This window comes from Neofelis nebulosa, chromosome 8 (genome assembly GCF_028018385.1).
Source record: "Neofelis nebulosa isolate mNeoNeb1 chromosome 8, mNeoNeb1.pri, whole genome shotgun sequence".
In the NCBI taxonomy this organism is placed as follows: domain Eukaryota; kingdom Metazoa; phylum Chordata; class Mammalia; order Carnivora; family Felidae; genus Neofelis; species Neofelis nebulosa.
Window position 1 is genome coordinate 113,085,127 of NC_080789.1, and position 18,158 is coordinate 113,103,284.

At 34.8% G+C, this 18,158-nt stretch overlaps 1 protein-coding gene across 3 annotated transcripts in view; it reads left to right on the plus strand.

The window, feature by feature from the left end:
• Window positions 1-17,683, plus strand: part of ITGB1 (integrin subunit beta 1) — a 47,934-nt gene extending 30,251 nt beyond the window's left edge. For 2 of the 3 annotated variants that reach the window (XM_058681524.1, XM_058681526.1), the window contains exons 8-17: window positions 451-546; window positions 884-973; window positions 2,657-2,797; window positions 2,977-3,176; window positions 4,644-4,882; window positions 5,105-5,327; window positions 5,934-6,166; window positions 8,584-8,750; window positions 9,687-9,767; window positions 16,471-17,683. In XM_058681524.1, coding sequence (XP_058537507.1) covers window positions 451-546; window positions 884-973; window positions 2,657-2,797; window positions 2,977-3,176; window positions 4,644-4,882; window positions 5,105-5,327; window positions 5,934-6,166; window positions 8,584-8,750; window positions 9,687-9,761 — 1,464 coding nt within the window. In that variant the 3' untranslated portion in view covers window positions 9,762-9,767; window positions 16,471-17,683. The remainder of the gene's footprint in view (window positions 1-450; window positions 547-883; window positions 974-2,656; window positions 2,798-2,976; window positions 3,177-4,643; window positions 4,883-5,104; window positions 5,328-5,933; window positions 6,167-8,583; window positions 8,751-9,686; window positions 9,768-16,470) is intronic. The other variant, XM_058681525.1, reaches the window with a different exon arrangement.
• The last annotated feature ends 475 nt before the right edge of the window (window positions 17,684-18,158 follow it).

The following is an 18,158-nucleotide window of genomic DNA, read 5'->3' on the forward strand; positions in this document are numbered from 1 at the left end:
CCTAAGCAAATAATTTGTATAGTAATATACTCCTCATCTTATTTCTATAAGATTTTTGAAAGTAGGCACTCTATTTTTACTGAAAACAAAGATTGTCAAATTATTCAAGTTCTAGAAGAAATCTAAACCCTGGCAAAATTTGGTCTTTTTCTTAAGTGATTTATGATACAGCCTTTAATTATTGACAATTCTTCAATTTAATTGTTCTAACATTTAATACACATAGGCCTTGCTTTTCAAAATCTTTTTATTGAAGTTTTTACATACATAAAGATAGAAAATTAGAAGCCCATGTGCACACATCTCCCATGTCTGCAGTTGTTTGTGTTATTTCAAGCAGTCTTGTGTAAGTAATCCAGTTATATATGCAGATCATTATTACTTTCAAAAAGTATTGGAAAACTGGAATACATTGGATGTAATTACTTACAAATTTTATTAATTTCTTAGGATTATCCTTCTATTGCTCACCTTGTCCAGAAACTAAGTGAAAATAACATTCAGACAATTTTTGCAGTTACTGAAGAATTTCAGCCCGTTTACAAGGTAACTATCTATCTATCTATCTATCTATCTATGCATATATGGGTTAAAAAGAAGAACCAGTTTCTAGACCCTTTATGTTTAGTCATTAGAGGCAAAATCATATGTCTGAATTGAAATGTGGGAAAGTGTCACTAGCCAGACTGGCTGGATTTTACATAAGTGGTTTTTATTAAGTTTTAATCACATATAAAATGAGTTGTTTTTTCTGGTCTGACCCCTTATGTTATTTAGGAAATGGATAGGGAACTCATTAAAAATAAATATTGTATATTCAGTAGATGCTGATTGGTTGAATGAATAGTATTTGTATCTCATGTGTTTTATCTTTTAATTTCAGGAACTGAAAAATTTGATCCCTAAGTCAGCAGTAGGAACTTTATCTGCAAATTCCAGCAATGTAATTCAGTTGATTATTGATGCATACAATGTAAGTACATATTAAATAAACTGTTTTAGACAATACCCTGTTGAGAATACTTTGCTCAAAGAAAGTAAAACTCTCTTCATATGCAGTTTAGCAAGCCCAGAGGACAACACAAAACTAACATTCTGTGTATCTGGAAGAAAACGTTTTATATTCTCTTGCTAAAGCATAATTATTTACATAGCCTCAACAAAGCAAAAATATGATGAAGACATGTGGAGAAGATTCTAAATATTCAATGTCACTAAATAGGTTTCCTTGTCGGAAAACAAGTGGAACATAACTTACATTTAGATTTACAGGATTACTTCAGTCTTCTCTTCCCCTTTCTCAATCCTTTGTAGATTGGTTGTGATGAATTATTCTGGAAAAGTTTTTTGCCAGTTCTTCTCTTGCCATGTATTCAGAGACGCAGTTTTCTATTCTCAAGGGATACACAGACACTCATATATATATGTACCATAAAATATCTACATACATATATATGTAGATATATATATATATATATATATATATATATATATATATATATATGCTTTAACTGTTTTAAAAAGATTTATAAGATTTTTTTTCCCCACACATGAAGTTGAATTGTGTACAGCTAATTCTGATGCTTAAGCATTGATGAATAATCATTTTAAGTAGTCAGGAGACATTTCTAACATTATGGTAATCAATGTGTGTCCACCCTCAACCTTTTAACAGGTTGAATTTAAGATACTTTTTACCTCATGTTAGGGTTTCCTAAAATGTTTTGGAAAGACCCTACGCAAAGAGACGGGTTTTGTATTACAAAGATTTTCAGGATTCCATTTGGTTCATGTCTTCCCCATAGTTCTCCACCCAACAGAATATTTTAATATTTTCCTTAGTCACAGGCATGTAGGCATGTGACAGCTTGCCACTGAGTCTTCTCTTTGTCCTGAGCATTCTGATATTCTGAAAAAAAAAAAAACAAAAACATTGGCTTGAATTCCTCGTACTTGGGGTTTTGAGTTTGCTGGTGTTTTTTTTGTTTTTTGTTTGTTTGGTTTTTTTGGCCTGGTCTAAAATGGCTCTTAAGCATATGTGTTCCCAGACTGTGTATAGTCAGTTGTTTACCTTAGTCCCTAGTTGGCTGGAAGTGGTAGGACCAGAGAAGAGCCATATTGCCAAATGGGGACAGAAAATGTTTGTTCTGAGGTCTTAGGACTTTTCATAATTTATATTAGGCCTTTTCTGCACTGTATGATCATCAATAATTAAAGCACAAATAATCTTATTATATATTTTTAGTTTATTTATTTTGAGAGAGAGAGAGAGAGAGAGAGAGTGCAAGCAGGGAAGGGGGAGAGAGAGAGAATCCCAAGCAGGCTCCACATTGTCAGTGCAAAGCCTGATGCAGGGCTTGAACTCATGAACCGTGAGATCATGACCCAACCCGAAATCAGGGGTTGGATGCTTAACCGACTGAGCTACCTGGATGCCCCAGTACTCTTACTTTTTAATCATGTACATTATTTTGAAAATTTTTAATTAGAGCCTGTTTCTTTGGGGTCTGTGTTTTCTAGTCACTCAGAATTTGGCTCCAAGCCTTTTATTTAAATGATACTATTTTCTTAATAGTTCATTTTGCCCATTGGTTTTATGCAATCATTGTACTTTATTTTGTTTGCCTTTCCTGTGTGTGATTAGTGTTTCTTTTAGTCCCTTTCCTCAGAAGTGATTTTGGAAAACAGCAAATTGCCAGAAGGAGTAACAATAAACTACAAATCTTACTGCAAGAATGGGGTGAATGGAACAGGGGAAAATGGAAGAAAATGTTCCAATATTTCCATTGGAGATGAGGTATGTTGTATAAGCATTTTCTGAAGGAAAGAAAAAATTGCTTGTTTATAATCTAGTTATAGATTTGAGAAACAGTTTATAATTTGAGAAACAGTGAAAGAAATTAGTAGCTTTTTGAAATACTTTTTAGCAGATTCAGATTGCTTTGTTGTTAATTTAATTGTTTTTTTCTCTTCAAGGTTCAATTTGAAATTAGCATAACTTCAAATAAATGTCCAAATAAGAATTCTGAAATCATTAAAATTAAGCCTCTGGGCTTTACTGAAGAAGTGGAAATTATTCTTCAGTTCATCTGTGAATGTGAGTGCCAAAATGAAGGCATCCCTAGCAGTCCAAAGTGTCATGAAGGAAATGGAACGTTCGAGTGTGGAGCTTGCAGGTGAGCTGAGGTTGTTGGAGAGTGACAGAGAAAGATCTAGGTTTAGAAAGTTATAGACAGGCTGCTTTGAGACCTCGAGGAGAAAAATCTCTATATGGAGGAAATAAATTCTTTGTTCCAACCACTGTTGCTCATCACATTACCAATTTGACAATCTTGTGTGTGATATTTCTAGAAAGTTCTTCGTTGCCAGCCCCCCTTTTTTTCCTTAAGAAGACTGCTCTTTGAAATAAAAGGTTTTATAGCCATCTAAGACATATATTTAACAAATTGTTAAGGTAGCCTTTGGGTTTTTCCCTCATATAATAGCATAGCAGCCTGTATTTTCTAGAGCTAAATAAGCTCAGATAAAATATGTTTACAGAAAAATGTTTTAGGAAAATATATCAAACTTAACAATGGTGGTTTTATCTAGGAAATGGAACTAGGAAGCAGTAAAGGGTGTTCACCTTGTGCATGTACCTCTGCATTGTTGGAATAATTTTTTAAAAAATATATTTGCAAAGAACACTATTTTATGAACATAGATCTATTACTAACAAAACTTTAATCAAATTATTTAAAATTTTTTTTTAGACTATGATATTTACCTCTTATCTAAAAATTAAAATTGAGTATACTCTGAATACAGCTGTCTCCTTAAAGGATAGGAGGAAGGAGAGAGTATTTTGATCTAAATGTCAGCCCCAAATGACTTGGCTTTGAAGAGTTTTCAATTGTGAAAAATACTGTATTTCACCATCAGTTATTAGTTGTCTAAGTAATACTTAAAATGTTATATTTTAATTTTTTATGTTGCACATATCCTGATTGAGTCATGTAGATTTGTTTTATTTTTAAATGATATTTTTAAATGATATGTTCAATATGTTTTTCTTCACCTTCCATGATCTTTTTGGGGTGTGTTTCTGGTACTTTTTAAAAAATATTTATTTAAGTAATCTCTACACCCACCATGGGACTTGAACTTGACCCTGAGATCCAGAATTGGCATGTTCTTTGGACTGAGCCAGCCTGGCACCCCTTATTGTACTTTTTTAGATTAACAATTGGACCATTGCTTTAAATTTAGAGTTACTTCACCTATACTACCAAATGTAATAGCATATCATTTGAATACAACTGTTACACTCTTTTAAAGTAAGTTGATCCTGTGTTTCCAAATGTTTTGTTTACCTTTTCAATGCTAGATTATATTTTCATCTTGATCAAAATGGTTATTTTTCTGAAGACAGGTTTTTTCCCATGCCTTTGCATATATTCCATATGAACTTGACTGGTGCACCCATGTGTGTATGCGCATATAGGTACACTTTTGTACACATCTGTGACGTGTGGCATGAACACTCCCATGTAATAGAATTGTAGTTTGAAGATACTGTTCATAGTCTTATTTCCTCTCCCATTCTTTCTCACAGTATGACTTGTTATTTTTATGTGATTGAAATTTTGGATTCTTTTCTTTAGGTGCAACGAGGGACGTGTTGGTAGACATTGTGAATGTAGCACAGATGAAGTTAACAGTGAAGATATGGATGCTTACTGCAGGAAAGAAAACAGTTCAGAAATCTGTAGTAACAATGGAGAGTGTGTCTGTGGACAGTGTGTTTGTAGGAAGAGGGATAATACAAATGAAATTTATTCTGGCAAATTCTGCGAATGTGATAATTTCAACTGTGATAGATCCAATGGCTTAATTTGTGGAGGTGAGAAAGGGTCTAAGAATGGTCATGAAATGTGATCCTATCTAATGCAGTAAGAAACGTCTAAGAATTTGCTTGATGAATAAGTAGAAAAGGACAGCATTGAGGGGTCTGTCCATCTTTAGCTACATTTTCTTCCACATTACTGCTAATTTTTACTATTAAGTCAGTGCTGCAATTTTATATTTTGGCCATTGTTATGACAAACGATATTTTTAATCACAGGAAATGGCGTTTGCAAGTGTCGTGTATGTGAATGCAATCCCAACTACACCGGCAGCGCCTGTGACTGTTCTTTGGATACTACTTCATGCATGGCCACAAATGGACAGATCTGCAATGGCAGGGGCATCTGTGAGTGTGGCGCCTGTAAGTGTACAGATCCGAAGTTTCAAGGGCCAACTTGTGAGATGTGTCAGACCTGCCTTGGTGTCTGTGCTGAGCATAAGTAAGTATTTCCTAGTTGCTTGAAGAAGTTGATACTGTCTGTTGGCCTAACTAGGTTTTCTCTCTACAACCAGAACAGTACTGATAATAAGTTACAGTGTAAATATCTGACACTGTAGCCCACTCTAAATCTTTGAAATTCTTTCTCATTAGGGAGTGTTTGTCATATGATAATGTGTGTCATATGAAAATAGTTGGTACCATTATTTTGGTCTGAATTTGCTGTATAATTGAATCCACATAGTAACCTTTGTTAAATTAGTGTTATAGCTGTTTAATTATTATCTTTTCACTAAACTAAGCAAAATTGAAGGTTTTTGCCTTCTGAAGAACTATTGTACCAACAACACGTTGTTTAAGTTCTTTTGATTTTGTGTTTTATATTTATGTTTGATAGGGCTAGTTTTATTTTACTACTGTTTTCTTTTTCTTTTTGGATTTTAGTTTGAACTGTACTAAATCTATAATTTCACTTGGGAAACTGCATCTTTACGTTTAGTTTTCCCATCTAGAAGTGTCATGCCTCTCCCATTTATTCACACGAAATAATCTTTAAGCAAATATTTAATTTTTAAATAAATTTTTAATATAATTTGTGTTTTAACAGAGAATGTGTTCAGTGCAGAGCCTTCAATAAAGGAGAAAAGAAAGACACATGCGCACAGGAATGTTCACATTTCAACATTACCAAGGTTGAAAATCGAGACAAATTACCACAGCCAGGCCAGGTCGATCCCCTGTCCCATTGTAAAGAGAAAGATGTTGATGATTGCTGGTTTTATTTCACGTATTCAGTGAATGGGAACAATGAGGCCATTGTTCATGTTGTAGAGACTCCAGGTAAAAATCTGATCATTTCAAAATTCTTTGCATTTTCTTTTATGTCTTGTTTTCACTACTACTTAGGCCTCTTGGCAGTTTCCCGGACACCCAGAAACAGCCTCCAGCATTCAAGTTAGGGCATTTTTAGTCTCAAAGCTTAAAATAGTATTTAATTGACTGTATAAGAAATAAGGAAAAGAGAAAACAAATTTTGAGTTTTATGAGTGGAGAGTTTGAAAATTAAATGTGTGAATACACACAAAACACTTGGCATTCTGCCTGACAATTATTTAAACAGATACTCACGGGGCGCCTGGGTGGCGCAGTCGGTTAAGCGTCCGACTTCAGCCAGGTCACGATCTCGCGGTCCGTGAGTTCGAGCCCCGCGTCAGGCTCTGGGCTGATGGCTCGGAGCCTGGAGCCTGTTTCCGATTCTGTGTCTCCCTCTCTCTCTGCCCCTCCCCCGTTCATGCTCTGTCTCTCTCTGTCCCAAAAATAAATAAAAAACGTTGAAAAAATAAAATAAAATAAATTAAAAAAAATAAAAATAAAAAAAAATAAACAGATACTCACTAAGAGTTATATCATTATTGATAATATTTAAGTTTGAGCTTGATTTAGGCTTGGACATTGGGAAAAATAACTTGTTAAAGGATATTATAAGGCATGAATTTGCTCAGCTTCTCAGAAGGTGAAACATTTTTTATTTTGTTTTTTCTAGGCGCCTTTTTATATATTCTTTGAATTTTCTACATTTGTGTACAGATTTTTGTGGGAATGTAAATTTTCATTTCTTTTGAATATATAGTAGGAATGCATTTAGGGGGCATCTGGTAAGCATGTATTTAACTTTAAAGAAATAGCCAAAATGTTTTTTTGAAGTCTCTATTGTTTCAGATAACATGTTTCGCAAATATTGTTTCCTGGTTTATGCTTCCTTGTCTTTTCACCTTTTTTAAAATTATTATTATTTTTAGTGTTTAGTTTTGAGACAGGCAGAGCATGGGCATGGGAGGGGCAGAGAGAGAGGGAGACATAGAATCTGAAGCAGGCTCTAGGCTGTGAGCTGTCAGCATAGAGCCCTACGTGGGGCTTGAACTCATGAACCCGCAAGATCGTGACTGAGTTGGATGCTTAACCAACATCTTTTCACTTTTTTAAGTGTTTTTTAAAGTATACATCTTTTAAGCGTATTTAGGTATTTTGCAAGAGAGAATGCAAATGGGAAAGGGGCAGAGAGGGAGAGAGAGCGAGCAAGAGAGAGAGAGAGCACGCGGCCCAATGCGGGGCTCAAATTCGTGAGAGCATGACCTGAGCTGAAATCAAGAGTTGGACGCTTAACTGACTGAGCCACCCAGGCGCTCCTTAACAGTGTTTTCTTAAAGAGTATCGAAGCTTTAATTTTGATGAACTAGAATTTACCAGGTTTTTCTTTTATGGATATTGCTTTTACTTTTATTATATCTAGAATTTCTTGCCTAACTCAGCTTCATAAAGCTTTTTCTCCTGTATTCCAGAGGTTTTGTAGTTTCTGGTTTTCCACTTAGGTTCGTAGCCCATTTTGAGTTATTCTTAGAATATGGAATAAGGTTCAGTTTTTTGCATATGGATGTCCTGGAGTTCTAGCACCATTTGTGGAAAAGACTGACCTTTCTCTACCTTTGCTGAAAATCAGGTGATCTTATGTTATTTCTAATTCTAATACTTTCTAAAATTATTTCTCTTTATTCTGTTCCATTACTCTGTGCATCTGTCCTTTATAGCCAATATACCACACTGTCTCAATTACGGTCACTTTACAGCTAGTCTTGAAATCTGATAATGTAAAATGTCCAACTTTGATCTTTTCCAAAGTGTTTTTGAAACACTTGCCTAGTTCTCTGCCTTCCTTATACATTTTGAATTAACTTGCTGATATCTACAAAAATCTTGACAGCATTTTGATTGGTAATGCATTGAGTTTAAATAGATCAAATTTGAGGAAAATTGACATCTTAATAATATTGAGCCTTCCAACCCATGAACATGGAATACCTCTCCATTTATTCAGGTTTTCGTTGGTTTCTTTAATCAGTGTTTAGTAATTTTTAGCATGTGAATCTTGCACATATTTTGTTAGATTTATGCATAAGTATTTAATGATTTTTGATGCTATTGTAGAAGGTACTGTTTTCTAAATTTCAGTTTCCAATATGTAGAAACAAACTTCTGTATAATATATAGAAATACATATGATTTTTGTTTATTGGTTATATATCCTCATGTTAGTTCTAGTCTCTTTTTTATACTTTTGGATAGTATGCATTTACTTATCTTGGGTTTTTATTCCTATATGTTTTGCTAAGAGACTAACCAGGACTTTGTAGTTTGGGCCCTACTTTGCTTATATCAATCCCTTGTGTGCTCATTCTTTCCTTTCAACTTTGACTTTACAGAGTGCCCCACTGGTCCAGACATCATTCCAATTGTAGCTGGTGTGGTTGCTGGAATTGTTCTTATTGGCCTTGCATTGCTGCTTATTTGGAAGCTTTTAATGATAATTCATGACAGAAGGGAATTTGCCAAATTTGAAAAGGAAAAGATGAATGCCAAATGGGACACGGTAAGTTGAAAAACATGTAAAAAGCAAGATGGTTCACAGAGTAAATGTAACACTTCTAAGACTCATCTGTTAACTCTAAAGTTATTAAAGTCCTCTTTAAATATTTTATTTCCCCAAAAGTTCACTATCCAGAGAACATGCATTTAGCAAAAAACAGAAGACATCTTAAATATATCCCATTAAAATAAAACATTATGAGAAAGTATCCTTCGGATACTGTGGTCAGTGTTTTTATTTCCTTAATTTTGATCTTGAATCTGCTCTTCTGCCTTTTCTTCTAATGTAAAATACAATTCTAAATATTGTCCGTATAGCAAGATACTCAGTGGAAAACATCTCTCTCTCTCTTTTTTTGTTTTTTTTTTTTTTGTTTTATTCAACAAAGAACCTTAAGTCAAAAGGAGCCATACTCAAAAGACTACATATTGTATGATACCATTTATATGACATTCTGGAAAAGGCAAAACTATAGGGGCAGAAATTGTGGTTTTCAGAGGCTGGAGTGGGGGGAGGAGAGCATTGAGGGATCTTCTTGGGATCTTGATTGTGGGCATGTTTATACAACTCTCTACTTAAAAAGGGTATTTTTAATTCTCTGCAAATTATAACTCAATAAAATTTGCTTTGTAAAAATTTTTAAAAGCTGAAAGTGAAATGTAATAGCATTTAATGTGCTTTGAAATACAAAGTCCAAGGGTAGACTAGCCAAATGTTGGCCTTCATGTATTATCTTTTGATGCAACAAGGCAGTCTTCGCTATTTTTAAATTGTAAATGAATTTAGTCATTTGCATTTTACTACAGTTGGCTTGGGTTTTTTTTTAAAACATGATATTCAGAAGTGCAAAAATAGTAAAAATTCTCTTACAGTGTTTAAACACTATACATGTCAGTTTTTTCCTGAAGAAATCATTAGAAACTATTTCTTTTACTTTAGCAAGAAAATCCGATTTACAAGAGTCCTATTAATAATTTCAAGAATCCAAACTATGGACGTAAAGCTGGTCTCTAAGTTGCCGTTCGTATTTTCTTTCATTTTCTGTGTTTGCATGTGAACTTTTATCCCTTTTACCTGCACTGTGTGTCCTTTATCACAACTGCTGTTTTTTTTAAGTCTGGCTTTATTTATATGGCCATACCATGGCTTTTGTGTGTGTATGCGTGTGTTAATTTAGAGTGAGTGTTTAGAAGAGCTTTAAAACAGGCTTTATGGTAAAGAAGCAGCAACTGGTTTGTAGTAAAAAAGAGGATGTGCTTTGTGGTCAGACAGACCTAGGGTCAGATCCCAGCTCTTCAACAGCACTGACTCACTTCCCTGTTTAGACCTTTTAGTTCATATTTTTAATTATTTTTTTAACATTTACTCATTTTTGAGAGACAGAGAGAGAGCTCAAGCAGGGGAGGGGCAGAGAGAGAGAGGGAGACACAGAATTTTGAAGCAGACTCCAGGCTCTGAGCTGTCAGCACAGAGCCTGACGTGGAGGTCAAACTCACAAACCACAAGATCATGACCTGAGCCAAAGTCGGAAACTTAACTGACTGAGCCAGCCAGGCGCCCCTAGTTTTTCATATCTTTAATAGGGTGTTATTAATAATATCTATGGTGTGGGTCTGGGTGTTTTGGCTGATGAACTACAGTATATGATATCAGCCTGTCAGTTTTAATTTTCACTACAGTCCTGTGTTTTAAATGGTATTATCTTTATATACAAATTACTATATGCAGATTTTAGGGTGAAATAGGGAAAAGTGAAATCTAAATTGCAAAATAGAAAAATAAATGTAACTTGGTGAAACATTTATATATTATACAACTCCAGTATCATTGTTACTGCTTCTAGAACTATTTTGAGATTCTTTAGTTCTTGATTTAAGTTGAAATTCCATTAAAAACAGAAGACTTAGGTGCCTGGGTAGCTCATTTGGTTAAGCGTCCGATTCTTGATTTCAGCTCGGGTCATGATCTCATGGTTGGTGTGTTTGAGCCCCACAGTGGGCTTCCCTGTTAACAGTGCAGAGTCCCTCCCCCGTGTGTGCTCTCTTTCACTCTCTCTCTCTCTCTCTCTCTCAAATAAATAAACTTAAAAAATAAAAAAAACCTAGAATATCTTTTACATTTATTTTTTTTTCTGGTTATTGAATGATTCTGATATTCAAATCTAACATTGAACTTTTAAAAAAAGATAACAGACTTTAAAGAGAAAGTCCTATTTACAGTTTTCAATAAAAACTTCGTTGAAAATTTCAGAGCTGTAATGAGGCTTGCCGATCACTCTTCACTAAGCTAGGATAAGCTATTTGGTGAATGTTTATTTTACCTGAATGACAAATTTATTGTCTTTTACTAGTGGACGGATTCTACCTTATATCTGAATTTTCATGAAATGCTTTTAGCATATTTTAATATAATCATGTAAGTCCCTAAAGCTGATTGAAAAGGTTAAGATAAGAACACATTTTCCTGGCTGGTGATCTAGAATTCCTCTTTCCTTTCCCCACAACTTTTATTTTTATTTCACATATTAGAAAACTGAGGCACAGAAGGAGTAGGTAATTTGACTAGGGAGTGGAAGAGCTCAGATGTAGACTCAGGCAGTTTGGACTCCAGAGTCTGTTTTCTTACCCACTGCAGTATGCTGGCAGCAATCACATGTCTTCAGGGGACTGTTAGTGCTTAAGAAGAGGTAGCTCATTCTCTATAGAGAATTAAGGCTTTTTGACATTTGTAGTAACTTAGAGTAGTATTACCGCATTGGACAAACATTGTAATAGAGTTACCACTTCATGACCTAGAAACCAACACTACTGTTTTTCTCATTTAGTGGGAGTGTACTTAAAATATAGGAATGTTTAATATTTTTAAGAGGTAGGAAGGCCCAATAATAGAAATCATTACTTGTCAGATTTTCCTTTTATTTCTGAGCAGGTTAAGACTTTGGCAATGGCAAAATTAAATTTGATGGCAGAAGATTACAGTTACACTCATATATGGGCAGGCTGTTATGGTTTTGAATTAGTCTGAGACTTGATGCATCTTTCATTTTCTCACCTCACCTAATCCTTACCAGAGTAGTTTATTTATTTATTTAATTTTTTAATTTACATCCAAGTTAATTAGCGTATAGTACAATAATAACTTCAGGAGTATATTCCAGTGATTCATCCCCTATAACACTGAGTGCTCATCCCATCAAGCATCTTCCTTACTGCCCCTTACCCATTTAGCATATCCTCCCACCCACAGCCCCTCCAGCAACCCTCAATTTGTTCTCTGTATTTAAGAGTCTCTTATGTTTTGTCCCCCTCCTTGTTTTTATATTATTTTTGCCTCCCTTCCCTTATGTTCATCTGTTTTGTATCTTAAATTCCACATATGAGTGAAGTCATATGATATTTGTCTTTCTCTGACTAATTTCACTTAGCATAATACCTTCTAGTTCCATCCACATAGTTGCACACAGCCAGATTTTATTCTTTTTGATTGCCGAGTAATACTCCATTGTATATATATACCACATCTTCTTTATCCATTCTTCTGTTGATGGACATTAATTACCACAGTATTTTTAGAAAGAAACTGACTTGCTAGGGCCTGCCTTCCTTCATGCCTTCGTGCCTTCCTGCCTTCCTACCTTCCTTCCTTCCCTCCTCCTCCTCCTCCTCCTCCTCCTTTTCTTTCTTTCTTTTTTCTTTTCTTTTCTTTCTTTCTTTCTTTCTTTCTTTCTTTCTTTCTTTCTTTCTTTCTTTCTTTCTTTCTTTCTTTTTTCTTTTCTTTTCTTTTCTTTTCTTTTCTTTTCTTTCTTTCTTTCTTTCTTTCTTTCTTTCTTTCTTTCTTTCTTTCTTTCTTTCTTTCTTTCTTTCTTTCTTTCTTTCTTCATCAGAAACAAACATTGGCAGTTCCATACGGTTACTTCTCAAATGAGATGAATTTCTATGTATTCTATTGAAAGGTGAAATTTACACCTTTACTATACATTTAATTGTACTTTGAAGGAAATGATCAATAATTAATAGTGAAACTTAATGTTTATATCATTAAATTAATTTCTAGCTGAAATGTTACTACCTCAGCCAAAATAAAAGCCTTTTGGATAACTCGAGAAGCATGAGTTTGGTTAAAATTTTATTATTCATTAGTGAAATCCAGGCAAGTTAATAGCTACAGGTTAGTCTGAGATGTTTTCTCACAAAAATTAAACTAGAAATAAATAATAGACATTAATGAATGAGCATCAAGAAATGAAAAAACAAATTATGGCTCATAAAACACTTTTCTGACATGAGACCAGGGTTTGCCAGTCAGTAAGTTATGTCATTAACATATTTTGGGTAATGAGCAGGCACTGTAGTTATTTTACTGCATAAGACTATCATGTAGATACATTTAAAAAATCAACTTATCAACTTTATAATTTTAAGGTAGATTAAAAAATTGTCTAATTTCCCTGCTGTTATGCACACTTAAATGTGGATTTCTAGGGGCGCCTGGGTGGCGCAGTCGGTTAAGCGTCCGACTTCAGCCAGGTCACGATCTCGCGGTCCGTGAGTTCGAGCCCCGCGTCAGGCTCTGGGCTGATGGCTCGGAGCCTGGAGCCTGTTTCCGATTCTGTGTCTCCCTCTCTCTCTGCCCCTCCCCCATTCATGCTCTGTCTCTCTCTGTCCCAAAAATAAATAAAAAACGTTGAAAAAAAAAAATCTTTAAAAATGTGGATTTCTAATCTGACAGTTGTGTGTTGTATATCTAAAGTGTTATATTATAGAGATGATTCTGTAGCCACCATTGTCCGTGATTCCAGAGTAAGCACAAAGATGATGTTTTACTGAGTACAGAGGACTTCATTTCTGAATATAACCCTGTTCTCTTGATTTAAATATGCTTTGATTTTCTTCCTAGAGATAGGGGTGGGGTTGCACTCTGTACAATGGAAACTAATCTGATTTATTTTAGTTTACCTCCATTTAAAATGATGCCTGACACAGATAGTTTAACTTTACCTCTAACCTTGCATGTTAAAATTTTGCTTGGATGTAATAATGAATATAAATGTTTGTGTATATGAAATGGCAAACTTCTCCCAAGGTAAGTTTCTGCCTTACATACTTTGGACTCGTCAATAATTTGGGTATTTTTTTCTTCTTTTGTTTTTTGTTTTGTTTTCTGGGGGTAAGGGTGTTGTGTGTATGTGTTTACTTCCCTTATAATTCTTAAGTATTAAATATATATCTAATGTATTGTTTTAAACTTAAATGGTAATTTGTTTTCTCAGTATATTTGAAAGAATGCAGGTTCTAGCCTCTTATGCTGACGAGGAAGATGGAAATAAAGAGTGTAACTTATTTGTACTGTATAACTTGTTAAGAATGTAGTTGCTAGGATGCAGTTTCCTGTCTCTTATGAAATGTCTCCTGTAATGTCTGTATATTTGTTTCAGTTGGACTAGAGATCAGAAATTGATATGGGTTTTTTTTTCTCCTATATGTATGTCTCTGAGGGATCCTGAGTTCCTCCATGGTTCTGAAATGACTAGTTCTAAAATGACAGAGTTGTATACTATGGGGTGGGGTTAGGGCAGGGCTAGGACATATTGTCATGTCTTAATTGGAATTCAGACTAACTGCTGAGCTGAAATCGTAATAGTTTACTTGGTGTGTTTCAGGACCACTCCACCCTTTTCATGCTCAGCTTTTTCTCAGTGATTTCCCATCTACAGGATAAAATTTAGTCTTTTTAGCATGGCATACAGGACCTTTTATGATTTGGCACTTTCTTCTGTCTTATGTCCCCCTCCCTTGCTCATACCTCAAAACATACACTCACACATGCACCCTTAAAAACTTCAAAACTGTGTGTGTGTTTGTGTGTGTGTATAAATGTTTATTTTTGAGAGAGAAAGAGAGCGTGAGTGGAGGGTGGGTGGTGGTGGAGGCTGAGGGAGAGGGAGATACAGAATCCAAAGTAGGCTCCAGGCTCTGAGCTGTCAGTACAGAGTCCGACACAGGGCTTGAACCCACGATGAGTGAGATCATGACCTGAGCTGAAGTCAGACACTTAACTGACTGAGCCACCCAGGTGCCCCTATATATATTTCTATGTAAATATGCCATTCTTTTCCCTAGGGCTTAACTTTGCACATGACCCTTTGCATGCGTTTCTACTCATCTTTTAATATTTTATCTATAGTCAATTTCTCTATGAAAATACCCCTGATCTTCTCAAAGTCCATTCCTTTTTTTATACTGTTCCCATACTGAGTACATAATTCTATTTTGTGCTCTATCAGAGTGCCTTAACTTATTTGCATGTCTGTCATCCACCAAACTGTACCCTCCTAGAGGGCAGAAATTGTGGCAATACAAGCCGTATCCAAATATAACCTGCAGTGAAGTAAGTGTAAATAAAATTTAAACGTAAAAATTACTATTTAGATGCTTCCTATAAATATTTTTTAAAATCACCACAAATTTCTCTATAGTACAATATAAAACCAAACAGCTTTCAAAATCTTAATTTTTGTCTAAAGATGTAGTATTTTAAGTTTTAATTTAACATTTACTGATTTGTGCTCACTGTAAATTTCCTCTGATATAGATTATTTGGCTGTATTTCTTACTTGGCTTTCAAGCCTACTTTCAGTTCATAAGGATAGGAGAAATAAAGTGTTATAGTAGATATTTAAATGTATCACTTAGCATAAGATTTTTTAAGAAATTGGTAGTGTGCAATTGTATGTTATTTGTCTGCTTAAAACATCAATCTCAGGCTATTTTTGGATCTTGAAAGAATTCTTGGGTTTGTGGCTTGGAGTCATTTGCTGGGCTTGATTTCAGTACTCTTTACTAAAATTTAGTATTGCAATAAAAATGAAACACTTCATCAATATGATACTAAAAAATAATGGAGAATGGTAATTATTTTTGTTAACATTCTTTTTTTTTTTTTTAATTTTTTTTTAACGTTTATTTTTGAGACAGAGAGAGAGAGACAGAGCATGAACGGGGGAGGGGCAGAGAGAGAGGGAGACACAGAATCGGAAGCAGGCTCCAGGCTCTGGGCCATCAGCCCAGAGCCCGACGCGGGGCTCGAACTCACGGACCGCGAGATGGTGACCTGAGCTGAAGTCAGACGCTTAATCGACTGAGCCACCCAGGCACCCCTATTTTTGTTAACATTCTAAGTAGATTTGGCAGCACAGTGCCTTGTGGAGGCACAGTACCCTCAGTGACAGTACGACAACCTTATCCCACAACTCTCCATGTCAATAACTTCTGTGGTGGAAGAACCTCTGGAGAACACTTCTCTCACAGGGTTGACAGCCAGGGATTCCTAGTAATTATCAAGAACCTTCACCACAATAAAGGGTTAAGAATCAGAGAGTTAATGACAAAAGAGTTACTACTTCTTTAAGGGCATTCAAAACTAGTTTAAAGGAGAGAAGCCGTAACAGCACATTCTCTGCTCTGGAGGACATTCTGAAATCAGTCCCTGTGTAGGAAGGACTCAGGAATGAAATCATGCCAAATTTACAGGGTCACCTTTCAATTTGTAGAGAGCAAAGATTTCATGTTTCATTTTTGTGTAAACTTTTTATTAATGTCCTTTTAAAAAGTGGAGTGTAATATGAACGACTTCTGAAAATGACCATAACTTTCAACATTGTCTTATAAAATAATATTGCATGATTTTAGTAGAGTGATAATTTTTCTTTTTTTTTTTTTTTTAGGGTGAAAATCCTATTTATAAGAGTGCCGTGACAACTGTTGTCAATCCAAAATATGAGGGAAAATGAGCACTACCCATGCAAATTTCACAGCACTGAATGCAAAGTCGTAGTTTTCATAGTCACAGTAAGGTAGAGCTAGGGCAGTGTCACCATGGTTTTTCTCATGTGCAGGTTTTGAAAATGTACAATATGTATAATTTAAATTTTTTTTTATTATTTTGAAAATAATGTAATAATGCCAGGGACTGACAAAAAATTTGAGACAGGATGGCTATCCTTGTCAGCTAAGGTCACATTGTGCCTTTTCGACCTTTTCCTCCTGGACTATTGAAATCAGGCTCTTACTGGATGAAATGATATTTCTAGAGCGATTGAAAGAGAGTAAAGTAATGAGTATGATGAGAGTTTCTGTTAATCAAGTATTAAAATTGATTTCTAGCTTTACAGACATGTCAGGTTTTAGTTATACAGAATCCAAAGTAAATATCCTACTTAACTAGAATTGTTTTAAATTTGTAATTTTGCTATTTGCCTATTAGACAAGACTGGATGACATGTGAGTATGTTGGGAATTACTGATGTAAAATACTTTTGGAATATTTGATCTACAGAGGCCATTGGAAAAAGTCACAATTAGGAAGGGAAAACATAGCTTTAAAACCTGTGTGCCATTTTAAGAGTTACTTAATCTTGGTAACTCTTACGCCTTCTCTTTAGAAAATCAAGCCTTGGATAAAAGTATCGGGAAATTTTCTGCAGAAAAGTCCTTAATTTAGCATTATTTACATAAAGGCCTTACTTTACATAATTGCCGAATTGAGGACCTTTGGGTGAATTTATTCGTTTTATTTTGTTTAAAGCCTGGTGCTTTTTTATCACCTCTTCTAATCATTTAATGTATTTGTTTGCAATTTGGGGTAAGACTTTTTTTTTTTTTTTTTAACCAATACTTTTTCTTTGATGTTCCAGCTGTAAATTTGCCTTTTTAATGAACATGTGAAGTTGTCCTGTGACTTTCGCAACAGCTATCACTTACGCACGTCTTACTTTCAGCGCTGTAACAGACCACTGTATAGTTCCTTCTCACCATTTGCCCGTGTTGTTTCATGCGATTCACGTTCTTGTGTTAAGTGCCTTTTAATTTTAACAGTTCACTTTTTACATGCTGTTTACTGAAGTTATTTATTAAATAAAAATGCCTAAAATATTTAAATTGGATGTTTTTGCTCTGTATTGATATATTTTGTCAATTTCTGTGCGTGAAACTTTTATAGCTTAGGCTGACAATATTTCTGGTTAATGGATATTTCACTTAAGAAACTAAAATCTATATCTTAAAAAAAAAGATGTGCCATGGATATAAGGAAAGTGGTATGGTTAAATAGATTTGTCAGACTATCTTTGGGCTCTTTAGATAATATTGTATAGATCCTCATCCCTCCCTCCTCCATGCCACTCTGTCCCTACAGCAGCAGATAGCTTTCACCCCTACATCAAGCAGAATAACTCTGAATGTTTTAGAACTGGTGACTAGAAGCTTAAAATTACGTCATTTTATTTAAGATTTGACAGGATTGTTATCTTATTTTCTTTTTTTTTTTTTTTTTGTAAATTTTTTTAATGTTTATTTTTGAGAGAGAGCGAGCACGAGTAGGGGACGGCAGAGAAAGAAAGGGAGACACAGAATG